Genomic DNA, 21,035 nt, shown 5'->3' on the forward strand with positions numbered 1-21,035 from the left:
GTAAGTAGGTAAGCCACCCCTCTAGCAGGGGTCCAAACTGGAATGGCATGGTGAGCAAACAAAACGATGGATTTAGGCCCAGATCTCTGTACTGGGGTGATTGTATGACATTGCTCTGCATTCTGTCCATCAATTGTTCTTTTTACAGATGCACAGTGGAGCATTAACAGATATACGACACTGTACCAAAAGATACAAAGTGCAGCAGCAGATGAAAGGTGCAACCCTAACAGTCTAATGTGGCCCTGAGGCTGCCTCTAGGCACTGTAGACTAGAGACATCACCGTAAATGCACCCAAAGTTTGTAATCTCAGTTTTAGTCACACATCATAAACAGGTGAGATTTATACTTAAATGTATTTTATGGAAATGCTAGGCCAACTAGTACTGAATGGACATATTACACCCTCCTGGAAGACGTGCACATAATGCTGAGAGGCTGAGCTAATCATCACCAACTAAAACATAGTTCCCCTTCCTGAAAGATATATAGTGCTTGAATGCGGACCCCACAATCTTTAACTAAAAACGACCCATCCTTTCTTGCAAAACAAGCATAAGCAGCTGAAATGTTGAGTCCATTTGCACCATTTAAACACCGAGGGGCATATGTGCAACAGAATTGTGAAGCGTGACGTTAAGCGAACATTGCTAACTCCACGCTCTGCTATTCTGAAAACACATGGACGCGCCGGATACACAAGAATGCAGCACACTCATGTGTTTCCCTAGCGCTGGTGCTAAATCTAACTGCCTAGCTCCAACGCAGGCACCCTGGTGCAAGGGTGTCTGCGTTGGGAGGAAAGATTATTTATTTTAGCGCCTAGAGACCCTTACGGGTGATTGTGCGCTTTACAAATGTGGACTTTACTTTTTATGTCCAGGAGGGTGCCCCTTCCTGCACATTAACAATCCAGAATGCTGATTTGCAACTCCTATGTGTGCTGCACTGTGCAGCACACACAGAAGTTGCAAAACACAATTTGTTTAATGATTGTTTATGTGTAGGCACCTTCCTGCACACACAGAATTATTCATGCTGATTTGCTGTTTTGCAATGAGGAGAAATTAAGCATTTTCCCTCGTTTTGCCATATCAAGACCGGGTTTTTCCTGGTCTTAATTTTGGCGCTGCCTCCTATTTACGCCACCCTTGTAAATAGAGGACAGTGTCAAAATCAATGGGCGTTGCGGAGGAACACCCATTGCAACACCCATTACACAAGGTGGAGTTAAGCCACGTTAAGTAGCTTAACACCTACTTGTCAGTAAGGTGAAGGGTTTATCGCCACAGGAACGTCATAAAAGTGAAGTTGCTGTGGCAATAGGGACTTGTAAATATGTACCTTAGTAATTCCCCAAAGAGGTCTCCTGGCCAATGGGTCGAGGGTTTCCTTATGTGTAAATGAGCGGATTAACTGTACGACCTGTTCACCTTCGCAGAAAGTCCCATTCTTCTAATCTTGCTGTGTTGCTACAACGAGGAGCGCAACGCTCAAAGGGCAGCCCTGGAAGGCATCTGCAGATTGTCGGTCTTTTCTTTTAATTTGGAATCTACTGTAACGTTTCCACCTGCAATAAAAAGGCAGCTCCACAAAAAAAAATCTAAAAAACACAAAGCGTCTAAAGCTTTATTATAGTTCACCACCTTCGCCGCAGCCCCCAGCACCAGATCCTTCACTTGCTCAGCTTCAGAGGGTTGTCACGCACTGGTGTGTGTGTGAAACATCTGCACAGAACTGGACAGTGCACCTCCTGTTCACCTTTGTACATTGTAAAGTGTTATTACATGCCGAAAAGGAGATCGGGCGAGCCTAAGACTTCACACCACAGCAGACCTGTAAGGCGATCAAACAAGAGGCGGGGAAGGGCCAGACTAGCAAGGGTGAAGGGTGAGGGCAACACCCAGGGGGGCAACAGATTGTGCAGCAAGGATGGAGGAAAAAGGTAAAAATGCAGGAGCAGCAGGGCAACCAACAACAGAGGCAGAACAAGCAACAATACACCCCCTTCTCTCCCTAATTGCAACGCCCCTGTATCCCTCTGTTTATCCCGTTGCTTCTCTGCATACTCTTGGGTATAGCAGCGCTATATAAAACCTCATAAATAAAATAAATAAATAACCAAGGGAAGCAGATAAAGAGGGGGCGGTTCACAAAACTCACAGCAGTGCATAACACAAGCACACCTCGGGCGAGCCAGGTCACAGGATCCACCAGACCGACTCATGGCCCCCGAGAAGGACCTCCGCCCAAAAGTATGCCAGGGCCTGCCACCAGAGCTCTCCTACCCCCTACCCAGACCAAACCTTACCAAGCAGGCCTCGCAGCCCACCAAACCACACACTAACTGGACGTGAGCGCCCCCACCCTACAGACGCTACCACACAGCATGGGCTTTCCCTACCCACCAGCCGGACCTCACAGACCAGCCACCATGTGAGGCCTGACTGACCTGCTCCCATACTCGTCGCCATATTAATGTTGTATTGAGGAACAACATTAAAAGAAAACAGAAGTAGGATCTTCTCAAATGATTTATTCGTTTTACAACAAATAAAGAGCTACGAAGAACCCCACGGAGAGCAGGGGGACCGTCCGGTGGAGCTGCTGTCCAGTCGAGGACCAGCGCCATGGCAACGGAACCGGATGTTATGATAAACTCGAGTGCAAAGCGTGTGCTAAAGGGGCACAACAGACCTGCAGCCAATCACAGGCTGGCTCGAGGTAGTGGGGAGTTTTTCTTCCAACCACGCACAGATGTGTGGAGGGGGTATACGTGCTGCCAATCACAGGCTGTGTCCAACTATTATGGGGGTTTACATAGACCCAGCCAATCACAGGCTGACTCACAAGCATGAACCTATTGCAACATAGCCAATAGGAGCAGCAATCATTTGCACCAATGAAAGCTGCGCTGCTCCGGGGGCGCATTTAATGCAAAAAAGGGGAAGAATTCCTTGTTTTTCCCCCACAACACTTTAAACCCGTCGGTGTCCGGTGAAGCCCAAGATCCCTGCAGGGATCGCGGTGATAGAAGGCGGATTAATCTTAGCTGAAGGTGAGTGTCCGCTCCTTTAAGAACTATCGGGAGGGGGCGTGGCCAGAGCTGCCGATTTAGGAGTTGGGGAACAAGGTTCGAGTCTCCCCGTCGGTTCAACGTCTCTGAATCTAATCAAATATCCTCATATACCCGGTACCATAACAAATGCGTAATGTTAGAGTTATTCCAACAAACCCCCCCCCCCCCCCAAAAAAAACAAAAAAAACTGCTGAGCATGCGCGCCAGGCGGCCACGTGCGGGGTGCGCGAGATGAACTTTTATTATTTACCTCATCCATTATGGCCAATACGGAGCTTCTATGGGCAGAGTGGCAGTGAGCTAAAATAACTAGAGCGCTAACCGAGCTGTCGGAATGTGCCTTCTCTAGGCGCCATGTTGTTGGATAAAACACTATTTCTTGTGATATTTCATCTTCTTACTTTGCAGCCTGCTGTCTTAGGCAAAAGCTTGGCCTTTTGTGTTTATAATAAAATGTTTGCAAGTAGGGAATACTTCAGACTTGGATGTATGTCATTACATCGCATACTAATACCACGCGTGCCATTACAACGCAGGTATTACTACGCGATGTCAATCACATCGCATGCCATTACATCGCATACTTTTACCAGGAGTATGACTTTACCACGCATTCCATTACAACACAAAGGCATGCGTGGTAAAGCTATACTCGTGGTAAAAGTATGCGAGGTAAGTGACAACCCTACCTCTACACCTACACAGCACACTACTCCCACCCCTAACTACCCCTAAGCCTTAAACACTACAACACTACTCCCACCCCTACACTACCCTAAACCCTAAAACACGACTACACCACATCACTACCCACACTACTCCCACCCTTACACTACCCTAAACCCTAAAACACTGCTACACTACCCACACTACTCCCACCCATGCACTACCTTAAACCCTAAAACACTACCCATACTACTCTCAACCATACTCTACCCCTAACCCTAACACACTACCCACACTACTCCCACCCCTACACTACCCTAAAACACTACTCCCACCCCTACACTACCCTAAAACACTACCCACACTACTCCCACCCCTAGACTACCCTAAACCCTAAAACACTACTACACTACCTAACCTACTACCACCCCAACACTACTCTAAACCCTAAAACACTACTACACTACCCACTCTACACTACCCTAAACCCTAAAACACTACTACACTACTCCCACCCCTACACTACCCTAAAACACTACTACACTACCCACACTACTCCCACCCCTACACTACCCTAAACCCTAAAACACTACTACACTACAACACTACCCACACTACTCCCACCACCCCTACACTACCCTAAACACTACTGTAAAGTAATCAAATACTCCAGATTACTTTAATTCCTTTATTGTAGAAGGTGAGAAGTAGAAAGAACAGGTAGCACCAGGAAGCACAGCTACTCGGATCACAGCTCGGCTTCTAACTGAAACAGCCTCACTGGAACCTACATGGCACAGCACAATTCCAGAACTCGCACCAACACGAGTCTTAAAGCTACAACCATATAATTTAAATAAAACCATGCAAGACTACAATATAACACCCCCCCTACAATAAAAAGGTAACAACATTTATCTGGAAGGGGAAAAAAAGAGATGTAGGAACAAGAATAAAAAAATGAAAATAAAAATAAATATAACCTTACAACAACATTACACTACATATTCTATAAGCCACACTGGCATCCCATCCTCGTTGCCACTTGTAAAGTAATCAAATACTCCAGATTACTTGAATTCCTTTATTGTAGAAGGTAAGAAGTAGAAAGAACAGGTAGCGCCAGGAAGCACAGCCACTCGGATCACAGCTCGGCTTCTAACAGCCTCACTGGAACCTACATGGCACAGCACAATTCCAGAACTCGCACCAACTCAAATCTTAAAGCTACAACCATATAATTTAAATAAAAACACAACACTACCCACACTACTCCCACCCCTTACTACCCTAAACACTAAAAGACTACAACACTACCCAAACTACTCCCACCCCCTACACTACCCGAAAACACTACTACACTACCCATACTACTCCCACCACTACACTACCCTAAACCCTAAAACACTGCTACACTACCCACACTACTCCAACCCTAAAACACTACAACACTACTCCCACCCCTACAATACCCTAAACCTAAAACACTACACTACCCACACTACTCCCACCCCTAACTACCCTAAAACACTACAACACTACCCACACTACTCCCACCCCTACACTACCCGAAAACACTACTAAACTACAACACTACCCACACTACTACTACCACCACTACACTACCCTAAGCCCTAAAACACTGCTACACTACCCACACTACTCCAACCCTAAAACACTACAACACTACCCACACTACTACTCCCACCACTACACTACCCTAAACCCTAAAACATTGCTACACTACCCACACTACTCCAACCCCTAAACCCTAAAACACTACTACACTACTACACTACCCACACTACTCCCATCACTACACTGCCCTAAACCCTAAAACACTACTACCACCCCTACACTACCCTAAAACACTACTATACTACAACACTACCCACACTACTCCCACCACTACACTACCCTAAAACACTACTACACTACTCACACTACTCCCACCCATACACTGCCCCTAACACTACTACACTACCCACACTATTCCCACCCATACACTACCCCTAACACTACTACACTACAACACTACCCACACTATGCCCACCCCTACACTACCCCTAACCCTAAAACACTACTACACTACCCACACTACTCCCACCCCAACCATACCTCTAACCCTAAAACACTACCCACACTGCTCCCACCCCTACACTACACCTAACACTACTACACTACCCACACTATTCCCACCCCTATACTACCTTAAATCACTACCCCCACCCCAAGCACAATTTGTAACTTGTAATTTGTAACTGTGTTTTGTATCGCGCCAACTCACCGACAGGTCTCAAAGCGCTACTGACCAAGTACAGCAACAAAGATGGAATAAAAATGCGGGGGTGTCTGATCTAATAACCGATTATTGAGATGGAAAAGCGTCCTTGAAGAGTAAGGTTTTCAGGGACTTCCTAAAGTGAAGGAGGTTAGGTTCCATGCGCAGCGCCTCCGGTAACTTGTTCCAGATGGTTGGTGCCTGAACTGAAAAAGATCTGCCTCCTTTAGTTGTTAACTTGAAGCGTGGACAGGATAACAGGAAAGATCCGGACGATCGCAAGGCGCGCTTTGGTTCGTATAGCTTGAGCCTTTCTTTAACATAGGCTGGCGCCTGTCCGTGGACTGCTTTGTGACAGATACACATACTCTTGAATTCGACTCTCTGCGCTATAGGCAGCCAGTGTAGCCTATAGAGCAGAGGAGAGGCATGAGACCTCCTCGGCAATCCAAAGATCAAGCGTGCTGCATCATTCAGGATAACCTGAAGACGGTTGATGGAACTCTTTGGGAGGCCGAGGTACAAAGCGTTGCCATAGTCTATTCTAGACACTATGGTGGCTGATACAATGGTTCGCAGCATATTTCTCGAGAGCAAGGGGGCGAGTTACCTCTTACCTTACCTTACCTCTTTCCTCGTGGTTCCAGCGTCACCGTCTCTGCTCCTGCTTCCTGCATCGTCAGAGGTCCACGTCATTGTGAAGAAGCAGCCTCAGTTTCCTCACAACAACGTGGATAGCCATTACATAGCATGTGTTGTAAAAGCGCATGCGATGTAATGGTATGCGTGGTTTTTACCACACGCTGTAACATCACATCCATCGTAAGGCATGCGATGTAATTGCAACGCGTGGTAAAAACCGCGTTGAAATGGCTGTTCCCCTTGAGACGTACACTTCCATTTGGTAGCCATTCACCATGCAGGGATAGGAATGGTGTTTTCAGTTGGTAAGAATTTAAATTGGTAACTGGCTGGCCCATTCTGCTTTAAAATAGTTATCCAATTTTTCTTTTCGTTTACGATATATGAGTCTGTTCAAATTAAAAAGGGCTGTGGCTTTGAGAAGATGTTTATTGGTTGTTTTTATTCAGGAATGTTTTGCTTTACTGAACACAGTACGTTGCAGTGTTGCTTGGTGTACATACTGTGTGTTTGTGTAATGAAATCCAAAGGCTGCGGTAGGTTAAGTAACATACGCTTTATTCAAAACGTATCTTCGCCCCCACGATGGGCAGCGACCGGTCAGCTCAGATCCCAACGGTAACTGACTATGTCAGTTGGAATCTTTGCTTACCGCTCTCCGTCCGCATGGGACATAACATGAAATGCTTATTTAAACAATAACACAACTGAACCTAAACATTCAGTGCAAGACAGGCCCGCAAGTGCACATGCACAGGACAAAGCGCAAGTCACACTGCTAAGTCTTAAACTACATCACCTTCCCTGTCAAAAAACACAAAAAAGCAAGATGACATAAAGAAGTTAAACAAAACTAATGCATAACATAATTCTTGTATTTGCTAGGTATCTTAACCTCACAAGACCTAGTGCATGCTACTGTGGGGGTTCCGCCAGTCCTATTTAGACTGTTAGATGAATTATGATATAGAACTGACACCTCGCAACCCATTGCTGGTTGTACACATTGTGTCTAATCCAAATCCATGCCAGTACATTTCATGTGATTGATAATTTTGGCTTGCTGTTGGGACTGTCTCGCAAGGTTTTGCACGTTCAACCAGCCTTTGTCTTCCAACATATCTGAACCCTTACTGACTCGTAACACTTTAGTTGGCGAAGAAAAAATGGACTCCCCATTTCTCATCATGACAGGTTTTTTGTATCAAAACATAATCTTCAGCCTTAGGGTAGATAGCTCAAGTAAGAGTTTGGCTACCAACCTGTGTCATTTTGGCCTGTTTCTCCTTAACGCCTGGAATAACCACCTTTCCTTAACATAAACCTGAGGGGTTCCACTGCTAAGGCATAGTCTAAGACAATTCATGCTAAGTACTCAGCGAAAGAGCGAAGCTGGTCACGATCCGTTGGTGCACTTGCTTCCTTAGTGGCCTTCACGAAGGAAAATTTTGGTTTGATGCCAGATTCAGGTATGGTGTGTCCCAAATATTCCAGCTCTTTGGTGGCAAACTTACACTTATCCTTCCTAGCTGTCATGCGTCTATGCAATAAAATGGATAACACCTTGTAAAGAATAATATCATATTCTTCAAGGGAATTTACAAAGGGATGTCGAGGATCAGGCGTGCAGAGGCGTTCTGGATGCGTTGGAGCCGTCTCAGGAGTTTGGTCAAGGCTCCTGCGTAGAGGACGTTTCCGTAGTCCAACCTGCTGCTGACGAGGGCCTGGGTGACCGCTCTTCTCGTTTCAGTGGGGATCCACTTGTAGATCCTACGGAGCATGCGGAGAGTGTTGAAGCAGGAGGAGGAGACGGTGTCGACCTGTTTAGTCATGGAGAAGGTGGAGTCGAGGAGGACCCCTAGGTTGCGTGCATGGTCGGTGGGTGTTGGAGCGATTCCCAGTGCGGTCGGCCACCAGGAGTTGTCCCATGCCGAAGGGGTGGATCCGAGGAGGAGGACCTCCGTCTTGTCCGAGTTCAGCTTCAGTCGGCTGTTCCTCATCCATTCAGCGACGGCCTTCATTCCTTCGTGAAGGTTGGTTTTGGCGGTGTGGGGGTTCTAGGTGAGGGAGAGGATCAGCTGGGTGTCATCGGCCTAGGAGATGATGTTGAGGTTGTGGCGACATGGACGAGCGGTGCCATGTAGATGTTAAACAGAGTTGGGCTGAGGGATGAGCCCTGGGGTACGTCGCAGATGATCTCAGTGGCTTTGGAGCGGAAGGGGGGAAGGCGGACGCTCTGTGTTCTGCCGGAGAGGAAGGAGGTGGTCCAGTCCAGGGCCTTCTCGTGGATCCCAGCGTGGTGGAGGCGTGTTCGTAGTGTGTGGTGGCAGACCGTGTCGAAGGCGGCTGACCGGTCCAGGAGGATGAGGGCCGCCGTTTCTCCGTTGTCCAGCAGGGACTTGAGGTAATCGGTGTCGGCGACGAGGGCAGTCTCGGTGCTGTGGTTGCTGCTGAACCTGGACTGGGAAGGGTTCAGAATGTTGTTCTCCTCGAGGTAGCAGGTCAGTTGTTCGTTGACGGTCTTCCCGATGACCTTTGCCGGGAATGGGAGCAGGAAAGATTTACCGGAAGTTCTTGGGGTCCGCCTTGGGTTTCTTGAGTAAGGTGTTGATCTCGGCATGCTTCCAGCTCTCCGGGAAGGTTGCTGTCTCTGTTGGAGGGTTTCTTGATCGGGGCTAGGGTGTTGGTTCAGGCGTTAATCCAATGTCTGAGGTTGCGGGCGGCGGTGTTGGGGTCGGCTCTGGGCGAGGGTGGTGGTTAGCTGGTCTTTGGTGACTTTGCTCCAGCAGTGGCGAGGCATCTGTTGGGTGCGGTGGTGCGTGGTGGGCTTCTTGAAGGTGAAGTGGACGCAGCGGTGGTCGGTCCAGTGGGGTTCGGTGGTGTGGTTGAAGGAGACGTGGGGGCTTGCAAAGAAGATGGGGTCAAGCGTGTGACCGGCGGAGAGGGTGGGTGTTGTGACGAGTTGTCTGAGTCTGTGGTTAGCTATGTTGTCGATCAGGGTGGTGGAGTTGGTGGTGTTGTTGTTCTTGAGGTGGAAGTTCAGGTCCCTGAGGAGGATGTAGTCCGTGGAGGCGAGGGCGTGTGTGCTGACGAAGTCATCGATGGAGTCGGTGAACTGTGGTCGGGGCCCAGGGGGGTCTGTAGATGAAGGTTCCTCTGAGGGTGGTGTTGTGGTCGGTGTGGATCTGGAAGTGCAGGTGTTCGGCGGTGCTGAGGGTGTCGTCGGTGTTGGTCGAGACTCTGAGAGTGTTCCTGTGGACGATGGTGATTCCTCCTCCTGCTCCCTCGGTGCGTTCCCTGCGGGTGATCTTGTAGCCTTCTGGGACGTGTTATGTCGGGTGCCGAGGCGGGGTTCAGCCAAGTCACCGTTAGGAAGGCAACCTCTGAGGAGGTTGATTCGAGTAGGTCCCAGAGTTCAACGGAGTGTTTGCGGGCAGAGCTGGTGCTGAGAAGGATGCATCTGAGGTGGTTGGGTACTTTCCTGGTCGGCAGCATGGTGGGGCGGATGCTTGTGAAGCTGCAGTTCCGGCAGTTGAAAGCTCCGTGGGTTCGTGGACGGTTCTGGCATCGTAGCGGTGTCGGGCGGCGTGGCGTTCGCGGGGTCCAGGCGCAGACGCAATAGGTCTCGCGTTTACGTGAGTTCAAGCTATTGGCATTGTAAATGACAATGCCTTTTATTTTATGCTTAAAAGCCAAAACATAAAAAAGGCATTGTCATTTACAATGCCAATAGCTCAAACTCGCGTAAATGCGAGACCTATTGCATTGCAAATGCTTGTTCATAAAATGTGGTGTCTAACAATAGTAATAGGTGAGTCTGCCATAACTTGTAGAGAAACATCCTCAATTATGGCATCACAAGTTCGACCATTAACAGATGTAGAAGCAGTATTATATTCAATAAATGGAACCACATTGCTGATCGAATGTGTCGACATTGATATTACTTGTGCGCCCATGTGTTTTACCACCCCTGCACACCATGTGGAAAGGACTTCTTGTTTTGCAAGATATGTAACGTTTGCCAACAGCAGGACAACCAGGAAAGTTACTAATGTGATTTTTAGAGCCATAACAATAAAAGTAATTTTCTGGCATTTTATTTTCTGTGTAAAAAACTTCCCTCTACTAACTACTGCACACACCGTATCGTCTTCATCTGCAGGAATAGCACTTGCAGCCAAATTCACTGTAGAAGCAGGATTTAACTCTTTTGAGGAGATCAGTGATCTTTCCATACTTTGGTTTGATCTAAAACTTAACTAAGAGTGGGGTTGTGGCAACTGAGTAAATGCTCCTGAATTTTCCTGGAAGCACAATTGAAGATGAACTGGTAACAAGTGTATGTAGAAAATAAAGGAATGTGCAATTCTTAAAGTGGAGGAGAGCTCAGGTCTCTTACGGGTTGCCCTCACAAACCTCGGAGGATGTCATGCTTCATCATAGGGCTTGTGCACCCCGTCGGGCAGGTGCTGCAATGTCTGATGGGCACCCGTGAAGTGGCTCTTTATCGGAGATCTTTTCTGATGAAGCAGTTGGTTGTGTGAGGGTATGTGGTCAGAGTAGTGTGTGAGTGAGTGATGTGAGTTAAATATAGGTCTAGTGCTATCCTAGGTAGTGGTTATTTATTCTGGGGGTGCAATAGCCTAGCTAAAAATGTATGAGCCCTGCCTGGATGTAATGATCCTACAGGGCTGTCTAGTGTCTGTGGTCAACATGTTTCTTGCCTTACAGCCCCTAACGGGTCTAGCGACAATTCGTCAGGACCAATGTCTTAAAAGTGAAAGAGAAGGTACCCTTGACTCTTACACTACCGCAACGCTGGTGCAGTGCATCATTGTGAAACCAGCGGTTCTGACTGGAGTCAGGGCATATAGCCTGAGGATTAGAGACCTGAACTTAAAAATTGGAACAAACAGTTAGACCGAGGATAACCGGTCCCATGTGGGAATCACCAAACTACTGGTGAGAGTGCTCAAAACACCGTTCTTCAAGTGAAGGTGATGGAGGCGATCAGTGCCTGACAATCATGCTCTCACGAGGCCAGATCGATATTTAGAGCACATAAACCACTGAATGGTGCTCTAGTCTGCACTAAATGAGGTAAAAATTGGGGGTTAAATTGTCCACACGAAAAAATTTGCAATAGAGGACGATTGTGCTCAGGTGTTCAAGGAAGTGCAGGTATAATGGGTGTGACGTGAGATCTGATGTATCGCCAAAACTGCTGAGTTGCAAAAAACTGTGTACTTTAAAAATGGCACACCCCACACACCCAACTGCTTCATCAGAAAAGATCTCCGATAAAGAGCCCCTTCACGGGTGTCTGTCGGGCATTGCAGCGCCGGCCCGACGAGGAGCACAAGCCCTATGATGAAGCATGACATCCTCTGGGGTGTGTGAGGGCAACCCGTAAGAGACCTGAACTCTCCACTTTAGGAACTGCACATTCCTTTATTTTCTACATACCTTAGTTGGGAGTATATATGCAGGACCTGGTTAAAAAAACTTCTGGTTTCTCCTTTTGCGAAACAAATGTATGTATTCACGTAGGAACCAAACTCGAATGTGGCATCCAAAATTCTCATGTGGCTGCCCAAATTTTCAGAGGCGCCACATACTCTTCAACTCCTGCCTCTAGAAGTGGTACACGTTTAACTAAGTTATGTCTTTCCAAAATGATGCTGGGTTCCCCAGCAAATTCTTTACGTAATATTTCAACTGCCTCTAAATATACATTCAATGTACCATCCGAGGATTGGCTACGGGGCCTCTCTTTAGATGGTAAATTGTCAAAAATGTGCTGCGCTGTCAAACTCAAACTGCCATACAGTAGTGCGCACTTACGCTCAGGGCGATAACTGCCAACGTCAATGGCCACAAGGTGATTTTCAAACATATGAAACCAGTGAGGCCACCTAATTGTAGGTTTGCCTGGTTGAGCAAAGAAAGGAGGAGGCTGTGTAATTTGTTGTATAGGCCTTGAAAAATCATAAAAACTTTACTAGGCCAGCAGGTCTGGTGACTTAAATAATCTAGTCAACCTATTTGTAATGCTCTTGACACATAAACTGGTTTCAAATGTGATCGTCGGCAAATAATTTAATGTAGTGCAGTTGGAGCCAACAACATTTTCTTTGTATTAATGAACCATAAATACAGATCTGAGTAGCATTAACTCATGGATACACATATTACCATAACTGCAGGCAATAATATGCTCTTCTCTAATCCATACTGTGGTACTGTAAACTGGCAGCCAAAGATTTTATGCTGCAGGGGGTTGGGCCTACTTGTCCCAAGGACCAAAAAACATGAACGTTTGTTGCCCTTGACCCCAAACAATATGTCCTGGGTGTCGGGCTATACGTGTGTGTGTAAAGGTACAGGACCTCTAAGGGCGACACAATAAGTGCTGCTGCCTTTAGACGCCTACCCTGGTTACAGTGCCCTTGCTACCTTTTACAAGGGACTGGCATATGGCCAGAGAGTTGCCAATTGGGTTTTGCAACATCACAGATTAGGGAAAGAACATAGGCCCTGGGTACCTGCTTGGCAGGAGCCCAGGGCACACTCAGTCAAAGTACATCAACGTGGGGCAAAAAGTGGGGGGGGGGCAACCATGCAAGAAGGGGCACTTTCCTACAGTATGCAGCAAACCTATATTTATTTAGGTTCTGTATATTTTGTCTCCTTATGACAGGCAAACAAGTAGGCATACGGTGGGCATTAGAAGCTTGTTATTTCTTCCTTGACATGTGTACGCACTTTTTATATCTTTATATTCTATAGAGATTCACAGTAGTTCTCGAGCTGGTGCGCAGTCTCCGCTATTGGCTTAGCAAGAGTGGTTTCAGATGGGTTTAATCTGGTAGAGTGCAGCTTGTGCATTATAATTCTGCACCTAAACGTAGTGAGTAAAGGTAAGTTCTATGCTCAAATTCCACATTTAAGCTATTAAAATAGATATAAACTGGGACTTCTTTGGCAATTTAAAATATAAAGGGCACATTTAGCCATAGTAGCAAACAAGTTATTAGTCCATGAATAAAAATAAGCAGCTTATACATTAAACTTAGTACTTATAAAAACTGACAGCAAAAGAAATGAAAGAAGATAGAAATAAGTGTCCTCCTGTTTAAGCCATATGCATCTTTACTCGTCAAAGGACAGTAATGAGCACCATGGTCAATTAAGTCTAGAGTAATTGGTTGAAGAAAGTTAGTTAAATCTTACAAAAAGTGCTTTATTGTTTGGGAGGTAATTCATTGAATATTCATAACTGTAGAAGCTAAGATCTCCATCAAGTTTTTAAAAACTCCCCATCTGTATGTTGATATTGTTAATCTGATTTATTTTACATTTCTAGTGTGCCAGGATCACAGTAAAGGCCTTCATTAAACACGACCTAGTGTTTAGTTTGATATTTATTGAAATGGACACTAAATCAATACAAATTAGTTCAGAATTCATTTGGGGTGAAATTTATCACCTACATCCAATTTTGCCTTCAAATGGGGCGTAAAAATGGATTTTAGGGCTTACCTATTTGAAGTTCAAGTTCATGAATTTATAGAGCGCACTACTCACCCAGAGGGTCTCAAGGCGCTGGAGGGAGGGGTTTACTGTTTATCGAATAGCCATGTTTTCAGTTCTTTTCTGAAGGAGATGTGATTCTGAGTAAGGCGGAGGTGGGTGGGGAGTGAGTTCCAGGTCTTGGCAGCTAGGAAGGAGAAGGATCTGCCACCCATGGTGGTTTTTCGGATGCGCGGGACTACGGCGAGGGCTTGATTGGATGATCTTAGTTGGCGGGTGGGATTGTAGAAGGACAGTCGGGTGTTGAGGCATTCGGGTCCTAGCTTATAGAGGGCCTTGTGTGCGTGGGTAAGAAGGCGAAAGGTAATTCTTTTGTTGACGGGAAGCCAGTGGAGGTTTTTTAAGTGACCGGTGATGTGCTCTCGGCGCGGGATGTCTAATATGAGTCTCGCTGATGCGTTTTGGATGCGCTGGAGCTTTTTCTGCAATTTTGTTGTAATTCCGGCGTAGAGTGTGTTGCCATAGTCCAGTCGACTCGTGACCAGTGCATGGGTGACAGTCTTTCTTGTTTCGAGGGGATCCAGCGGAAGATCTTTTTGAGAATGCGGAGGACGTTGAAGCAGGAGGACGATACGGCGTTGACTTGTCTGGACATTGAGAGGGAGGAGTCTAGAATGAAGCCAAGGTTACGTGCATGGTCTGTGGGTGTGGGCGCAGATCCCAAAACGGAAGGCCACCAGGAGTCGTCCCAAGCTGAGGGGGAGGATCCTAGGATGAGTACCTCCATATTGTCAGAGTTGAGTTTTAAGCGGCTCTGTTTCATCCATTCTGCTACTTCTTTCATACCTTCGTGAAGGTTGTTTTTGGCGGTGTTGGGGTCTTTGGTGAGGGAAAGGATTAGCTGGGTGTCGTCGGCGTAGGAGATGATGTTGAGATTGTGTTGACGTGCGATGGAGGCGAGGGGACTCATGTAGATGTTGAAGAGGGTGGGACTGAGTGAGGAGCCTTGAGGGACGCCGCAGATGACTTTGGTGGGCTCTGAGTAGAAAGGGGGGAGTCGGACTCTCTGGGTTCTCCCGGCTAGGAACGAGATGATCCAGTCCAAGGCTTTTCCTTGTATGCCGATGTTGTTGAGGCGTTGTATGAGGGTGTTGTATGAGGGTATTGTAATTTTAACAAGGCATGCATTCTTCATCCCTCCCACTAATTACTGGGTATGATAACAATTGAAACACATATGAATGTGATTCCTGCCTAAGTAGGTGTTTGTGCTGGGTTCTCAATTTAAAAGTACAATTGTGACATGGTCCTAGGATCTGTTATCCATGTTTTTCAAGAAAAAGACTGAATTGCATTTCATAGGGTCAAAAACCCCCCACAGAATAACTTTTTAATAAATTCTGTGTATGTTTACACTTGCTATTCATGTATTTTCGTATTCAGAAGGTTTGTACGATGTTTCTGTGCCTTTATTGCATATGTATCTAATTGTCTCTTTGCTACAGGGTTTTGGTTCTTATGATGCTAATATTCATATTTGTTCATTACAATGTGCTTGTATTTTATTTTACTTCATGCATTGTTATGGGAAGTCAATCCAAAAGCTTTCAATCTGAGATTTCATTATATACTAGTTCCAGATCTTTATTCCAATACCACGAAATTTCACTTTTCCTAAAAGATAAGATGCTCTGTTTTCTATTAATGTATACATGTTTTATGATTTCAGATCTCTTGACCCACAACAGTGGAATGATCCACTTACATCTTAAACTAAGGCTCATCAGAAACATGTACAAGAGAGGCTAGAAGCATTGGTGTTTGAGCCTCAGAAAGGAACAGTCTAACAAGAAGCTGAATAACGGAAGCATGAACAGAGCCATCCTCCAAGAAACCAACTAGAGCAATCCCTTAGATGTATGCGTCAAAATACCTTCACAGCCTCTGACTAAAACAGAAAAACCTGTATCAAATCAACAGGCAAATATGCTTTATAACGTTTCCAACATGGTCATTGAGCTGAGATCTCCAAGTGGAGGTTACAGCATTGCTTTACTGCCTAAAATGAGGATAATCATGTTATATTTGTGGTCAATGTAATTATCTTTCGGCCACACCAAAGAACTACATAAAACGTTCTATTGTGCAGAATACATACATTGTAAACTATACAACTAAATGATAAAAGATGTAGCGCTGCTTCTTGCAGTACTGAGCAATGTGCAAACATATACACTTAATTTCCTCTTGTGTAAAAATTAATGTAATCGACAAGAAGATACAGCCCTCACAAGAGAAGCCAAGAATGTGATGACTGGAATTAATGTAGGCATTATTCATCCTCTCCGTTGGAACATTCTTCTTTGCAATTCCACTTACATGTGAATGTGAGAATATATTTTGACCTTTATGAACCATGATGGGCCATCAGCAAACTAATCTGGGGGATGACCATAAAAATGTAGCCAGCCAAGAGTCTGAATTTCCTAGAGAAAAACAATGCACAGGCAGCGAATGTGCGAAAAGCTTGAAAGTCACATCATCGCACCGAAAATGCCACCAGCAAACGGTGATCGGAAACAAAATATACATGTGCAGCGAGTGTGGGAAGACGTATAAGCAGTCATCACTCCTAAAAGTCCATCAGAGAATACACACAGGAGAAAAACCATACAAGTGTATTGAGTGTGGAAAGGGTTTCATTCAGTCCTCGGACCTAAAGCGTCATCAACAAACTCATACAAGAGAAAAAACATACATTTGCCATGAGTGTGGCAAGGGATTTGATCAGGAATTAGGCCTAATGTGCCATCAGCAAACTCATACAGGAGAAAAACCCTACGCATGCATTGAATGTGGGAAGAACTTTAGTCGGGCAGCTATCCTAAGGGGGCATCAACAAACCCACACAGGAGAAAACCCATATAAGTGCCATGAATTTGATTTGAGTTTCAATGTATCATCAAGCCTATTGTCTCACAAGCGAACACATGCAAAACCTAAAGCAGTCAAATGCAGTCACTGTGGAAAGGGCTTTAATCATTTATCATACCTAAAGATCCACGAGAGAACACACACAGGAGAAAAACCATACAAGTGTAATGAATGTGGTGGAAATTTCGGTCATTCAAAAACTCTAAAGCGTCATCAGCAAATGCACGCTGGTGAAAAACCATATAAATGTAAGGACTGTGGGAAGGGCTTTCATGAATCTTCAAGACTAGTGGTCCATCTGCGAACACATACAGGAGAAAAACCATACACATGCACCTTATGTTGTAAGAGTTTTAATGAATCATCATACCTAAGGATACATCAGCGAACACACACAGGAGAAAAACCATATGTTTGTAGTGAATGTGGGGTGCGCTTTGTTGCTCCATCAGCTCTAAAGGCCCACCAGCAAACACACACAGGAGACAAAACTCACATTTGTAGTGAATGTGGGAAGAGCCTTAAAGCATCCTCCATAAGGGGCCATCTGCTAACACACACTTCAGTAAAGCCATACATGTGCAATACATGCGGAAAGAGCTTTAAAAGACCAGGAGCCCTATTGCAGCATAAGCGAACACACACAGGAGAAAAACCATGTAAGTGCAACACATGTGGGAAGGGTTTCATTAATTCGTCAGATTTAAAGCGCCATGAGCATACCCACACAGGAGAAAAACCATACACATGCAGCAAATGTGGGAAGAGCTTTATTCAGTTGGCACACCTAACACGCCACATGCAGATACACAGAAAAAACCCAGATGTTCAGTGAATATTTGACGATCTTTGAATAATTATCAGCCATAAGGTACCATTCACAAATGTGAACCATGGTAAAAACACGAACATATTGAATGTGGGCTTTTGTGAATTGTCCTCCCCAGAGAGCACTCAATGGAAAAATAAATGCATACAGTGAAACTGAGAATAGCTTTAACCAATTCTCATTGTTAATGTGATCTCAGCAAACACACAAAAGAGGGGGAAAAACGTGGGAAATGTGTGATGAATGTACCAGCAATCGTTTTTGAAGAATAAACATGATGCAGTGATTGTGTGTTAAGCTCAAGTCTGTCAGCGACTATATATGGCACAAAATCATGAAAGTGAATCAAATGACTAACTTTATCTACAAATGTAATGCTAGGAGTACATCAGTGGACATTCATATAAGAAATTTCACAGAGGAGTGATTGTGAACTCCGTTACAGCCTCAAACGTTAAGGTCCTTTAACAGAGAAGCGAAACCATTCATGTTTGCTGAGTGTAGAATGAGTTGCACATTCATTAAAGTTAGCTGAATATGAAATGAGTTTCACCCAGTAATTTGTCATATGGCTGTTAGTTCAAGAATGTTAAGGAGCAACCCTCTTGGTTCAGGCTCTCACATACCAGCGCTGTTCTAATTATATTATGTAATGTTTCAGGAGTTCAAACGTGATTTCTTGATATTGTATTTTATACATATTTTTTATCTTAACTGTTGTTCCTGTATTGTATAAACCTCTTGGTCCTTTGTCTCAGTGATGTTACTTGTTTACTGTTGTTACAAAATTGTATAATGTACAGTACTTTGACGCATACAAATCCTCTTATGGATATATGTATAAGGGGTTATATATGATAAATGCATATGAAAGTATTTTTATAACGGTATTTGAAAAAGTCTGATTGCTGTTTAGTGGAATAAGGCTTGGAAATCATGCATGAATAAATGAAAGAAGGGTAAAAAGTAAAACTCTGGCATATACTATTGTTTACACTTGTCAGAGTATTGTTGGTTAGGTCTGAGCACTCTCTAGCAGAAGAGGACTAACAATGTACATTGTAAAATTCACACGAGTCCTATAAATAGAGGCTGTGGTAACTTTGGAGCTGCTCCATTCTGATGCCAGCAGTGGTTTATTATTTTCTTCTTTCTTGTCTCACCTCAGCCTCCTACTTCTCCAGGCTGTGCTAATTTTAAATTAACCAAATTGATCCATTTCTTTGTTTGGAGTTAAGAGACTGTCTATGGAGCCAGTACATTTATATTCTAGAAGTTTGAAGGTTTTATTACACATTTGGTTCTGCAGAACCTTTTCGTGTTACAGTAGAGAGTCTTTTCTGAATGAAAAACATAAAAAAAACGTAAAGCACTAATAAACCATGATCTCATCTGTGCACTCTACATGGTCTGATTGTGAGAACTTCATTGGTACATTCTTTAAAAACACATCATGCTTAAACTTCAGCTGGTTGTGGAACACCTTTCACTAAGTGTTTCTTGTGACAAATTAACTCTCAAGTTGTGTTTTTGCTGAGGAGTTAATAATGCTGCAAAGTTGCAAATGTTCAGTAATTGACCCTTGTGATGGAAATATATCATGCGTTTGTAAAAGGATTCAAGGATAGGACACCCCATCTTACTCTTCGGTTGCTCAGAACTTGCTCTTAAGTACTGAGTAAACCACACTCAATGCCGCTTTTATTTGCAGCCACACTACAAAGAATAATATAAAAGGAAAATATTGTTATGATGCGAGATCTTCTATCTCAATCACTTACTACCCAAATTAATGAATACCGACCCTCATTGGATCCCTAAAACTATTGGTGTAAACACAGTATCAACACGTCAATGTTTTCAGTAGAACATCATTGACCACAGGGTAAACAAAAACTTGCATAATCAATAACTTTACCACTTAGTGACCTTTAAGTAAGTAACATTTATACAGCGATGTAATTTGATTTAAATTAGTTGTTTAAATATCACCTTTAGAGCAACATTGTGGGTCGCACTTGCTGACAACTGACAGTACTTCTACAGTTCTTCTCAGTGTTGTAATATTGGTAAATATAGTTTCTGCATGTGGCCCAACAATTTAATCTCAAAAGTAAATCTGTATTAAGGCAGAAGCAAATCTACAAAGAATAAATATTACTTATTCTAGCACAGAAGGCACAAGAAGAGGAAGAATCTTGATGCTGTGCTTGTCTATACCCAAACATTCAACAGTAAGAGTTTATCCCTAACAGTACAGTAGGAGCCTGGGTGTCATAGTCCACAGATTTTGGTTACCAGGCTTCAGGGTGGCACAAAGCTAGTTCTAATCACCTCCTGCGAGTGACCCTGACTTGTAATTGTAAAGGCAATCACAGCATCTTACATATAGGGGAAACAGGTAAGGGGATGAGAGCGGAAACAGCAGTGCGAGACTCATCACACTTCCTTCGGACCTGCTCACCAAAGTCTGCAATGAAGCAATGTCAGAAAAGAATCTTGGAACATTAGTGTAATCTACAATGCCACCTTAAGTAACAAGTCCTCTAACTCACCCTTTTCTTCACTAAACGTAATGCAGCCTCTCACTGGAAACAATATTTACTGTGCTTTTGAAATCCTTGCAGTTTGCTTGTCATGAAGGACTCCGAATTTACTAGCGAATTCAATGCACATTAGTCGTAGCTAGTTCAGTCTTGAACATATGGGAGAATTATATGTACATTAGTGGAGAGGAAAACAAGACAGGCTCAAAGTACAAAATTTGATTGTGCCCAAGAAACCAAAAAAGTCCCTGGTTGGAGACATGGGCTAAAGGCATGGATTACTGAATGCGGCATTTGGTGCCCGATTTACATAGCAAGGAGATGGTCCCAAAAACACATCAAGATTTGTAGGGAGTGGGCAGGGCTCAGGGGCATATTGCTGAAACCGTGCACAGTCAAGCCGTGGTTCACCTTTGGGACACATACTTTTGAAGTTTCAACTCACTAAGCACACAGGATGAAAAGTAAGTCATTGCCCATCCTCCCCGGCCTGTCCCGCTCGCCCTGCCACGCGCAGCAGT

The 21,035-nt window shown here is 44.6% G+C and overlaps 1 protein-coding gene across 1 annotated transcript in view; it reads left to right on the top strand.

The window, feature by feature from the left end:
- Window positions 1–19,372, top strand: part of LOC144804134 (uncharacterized) — a 123,328-nt gene extending 103,956 nt beyond the window's left edge. Inside the window, exon 4 of the mRNA XM_078671899.1 lies at window positions 16,619–19,372. Coding sequence (XP_078528025.1) covers window positions 16,619–17,974 — 1,356 coding nt within the window. The 3' untranslated portion in view covers window positions 17,975–19,372. The remainder of the gene's footprint in view (window positions 1–16,618) is intronic.
- The last annotated feature ends 1,663 nt before the right edge of the window (window positions 19,373–21,035 follow it).

Source organism: Lissotriton helveticus, chromosome 1_2 (genome assembly GCF_964261635.1).
Source record: "Lissotriton helveticus chromosome 1_2, aLisHel1.1, whole genome shotgun sequence".
In the NCBI taxonomy this organism is placed as follows: Eukaryota; Metazoa; Chordata; class Amphibia; order Caudata; family Salamandridae; genus Lissotriton; species Lissotriton helveticus.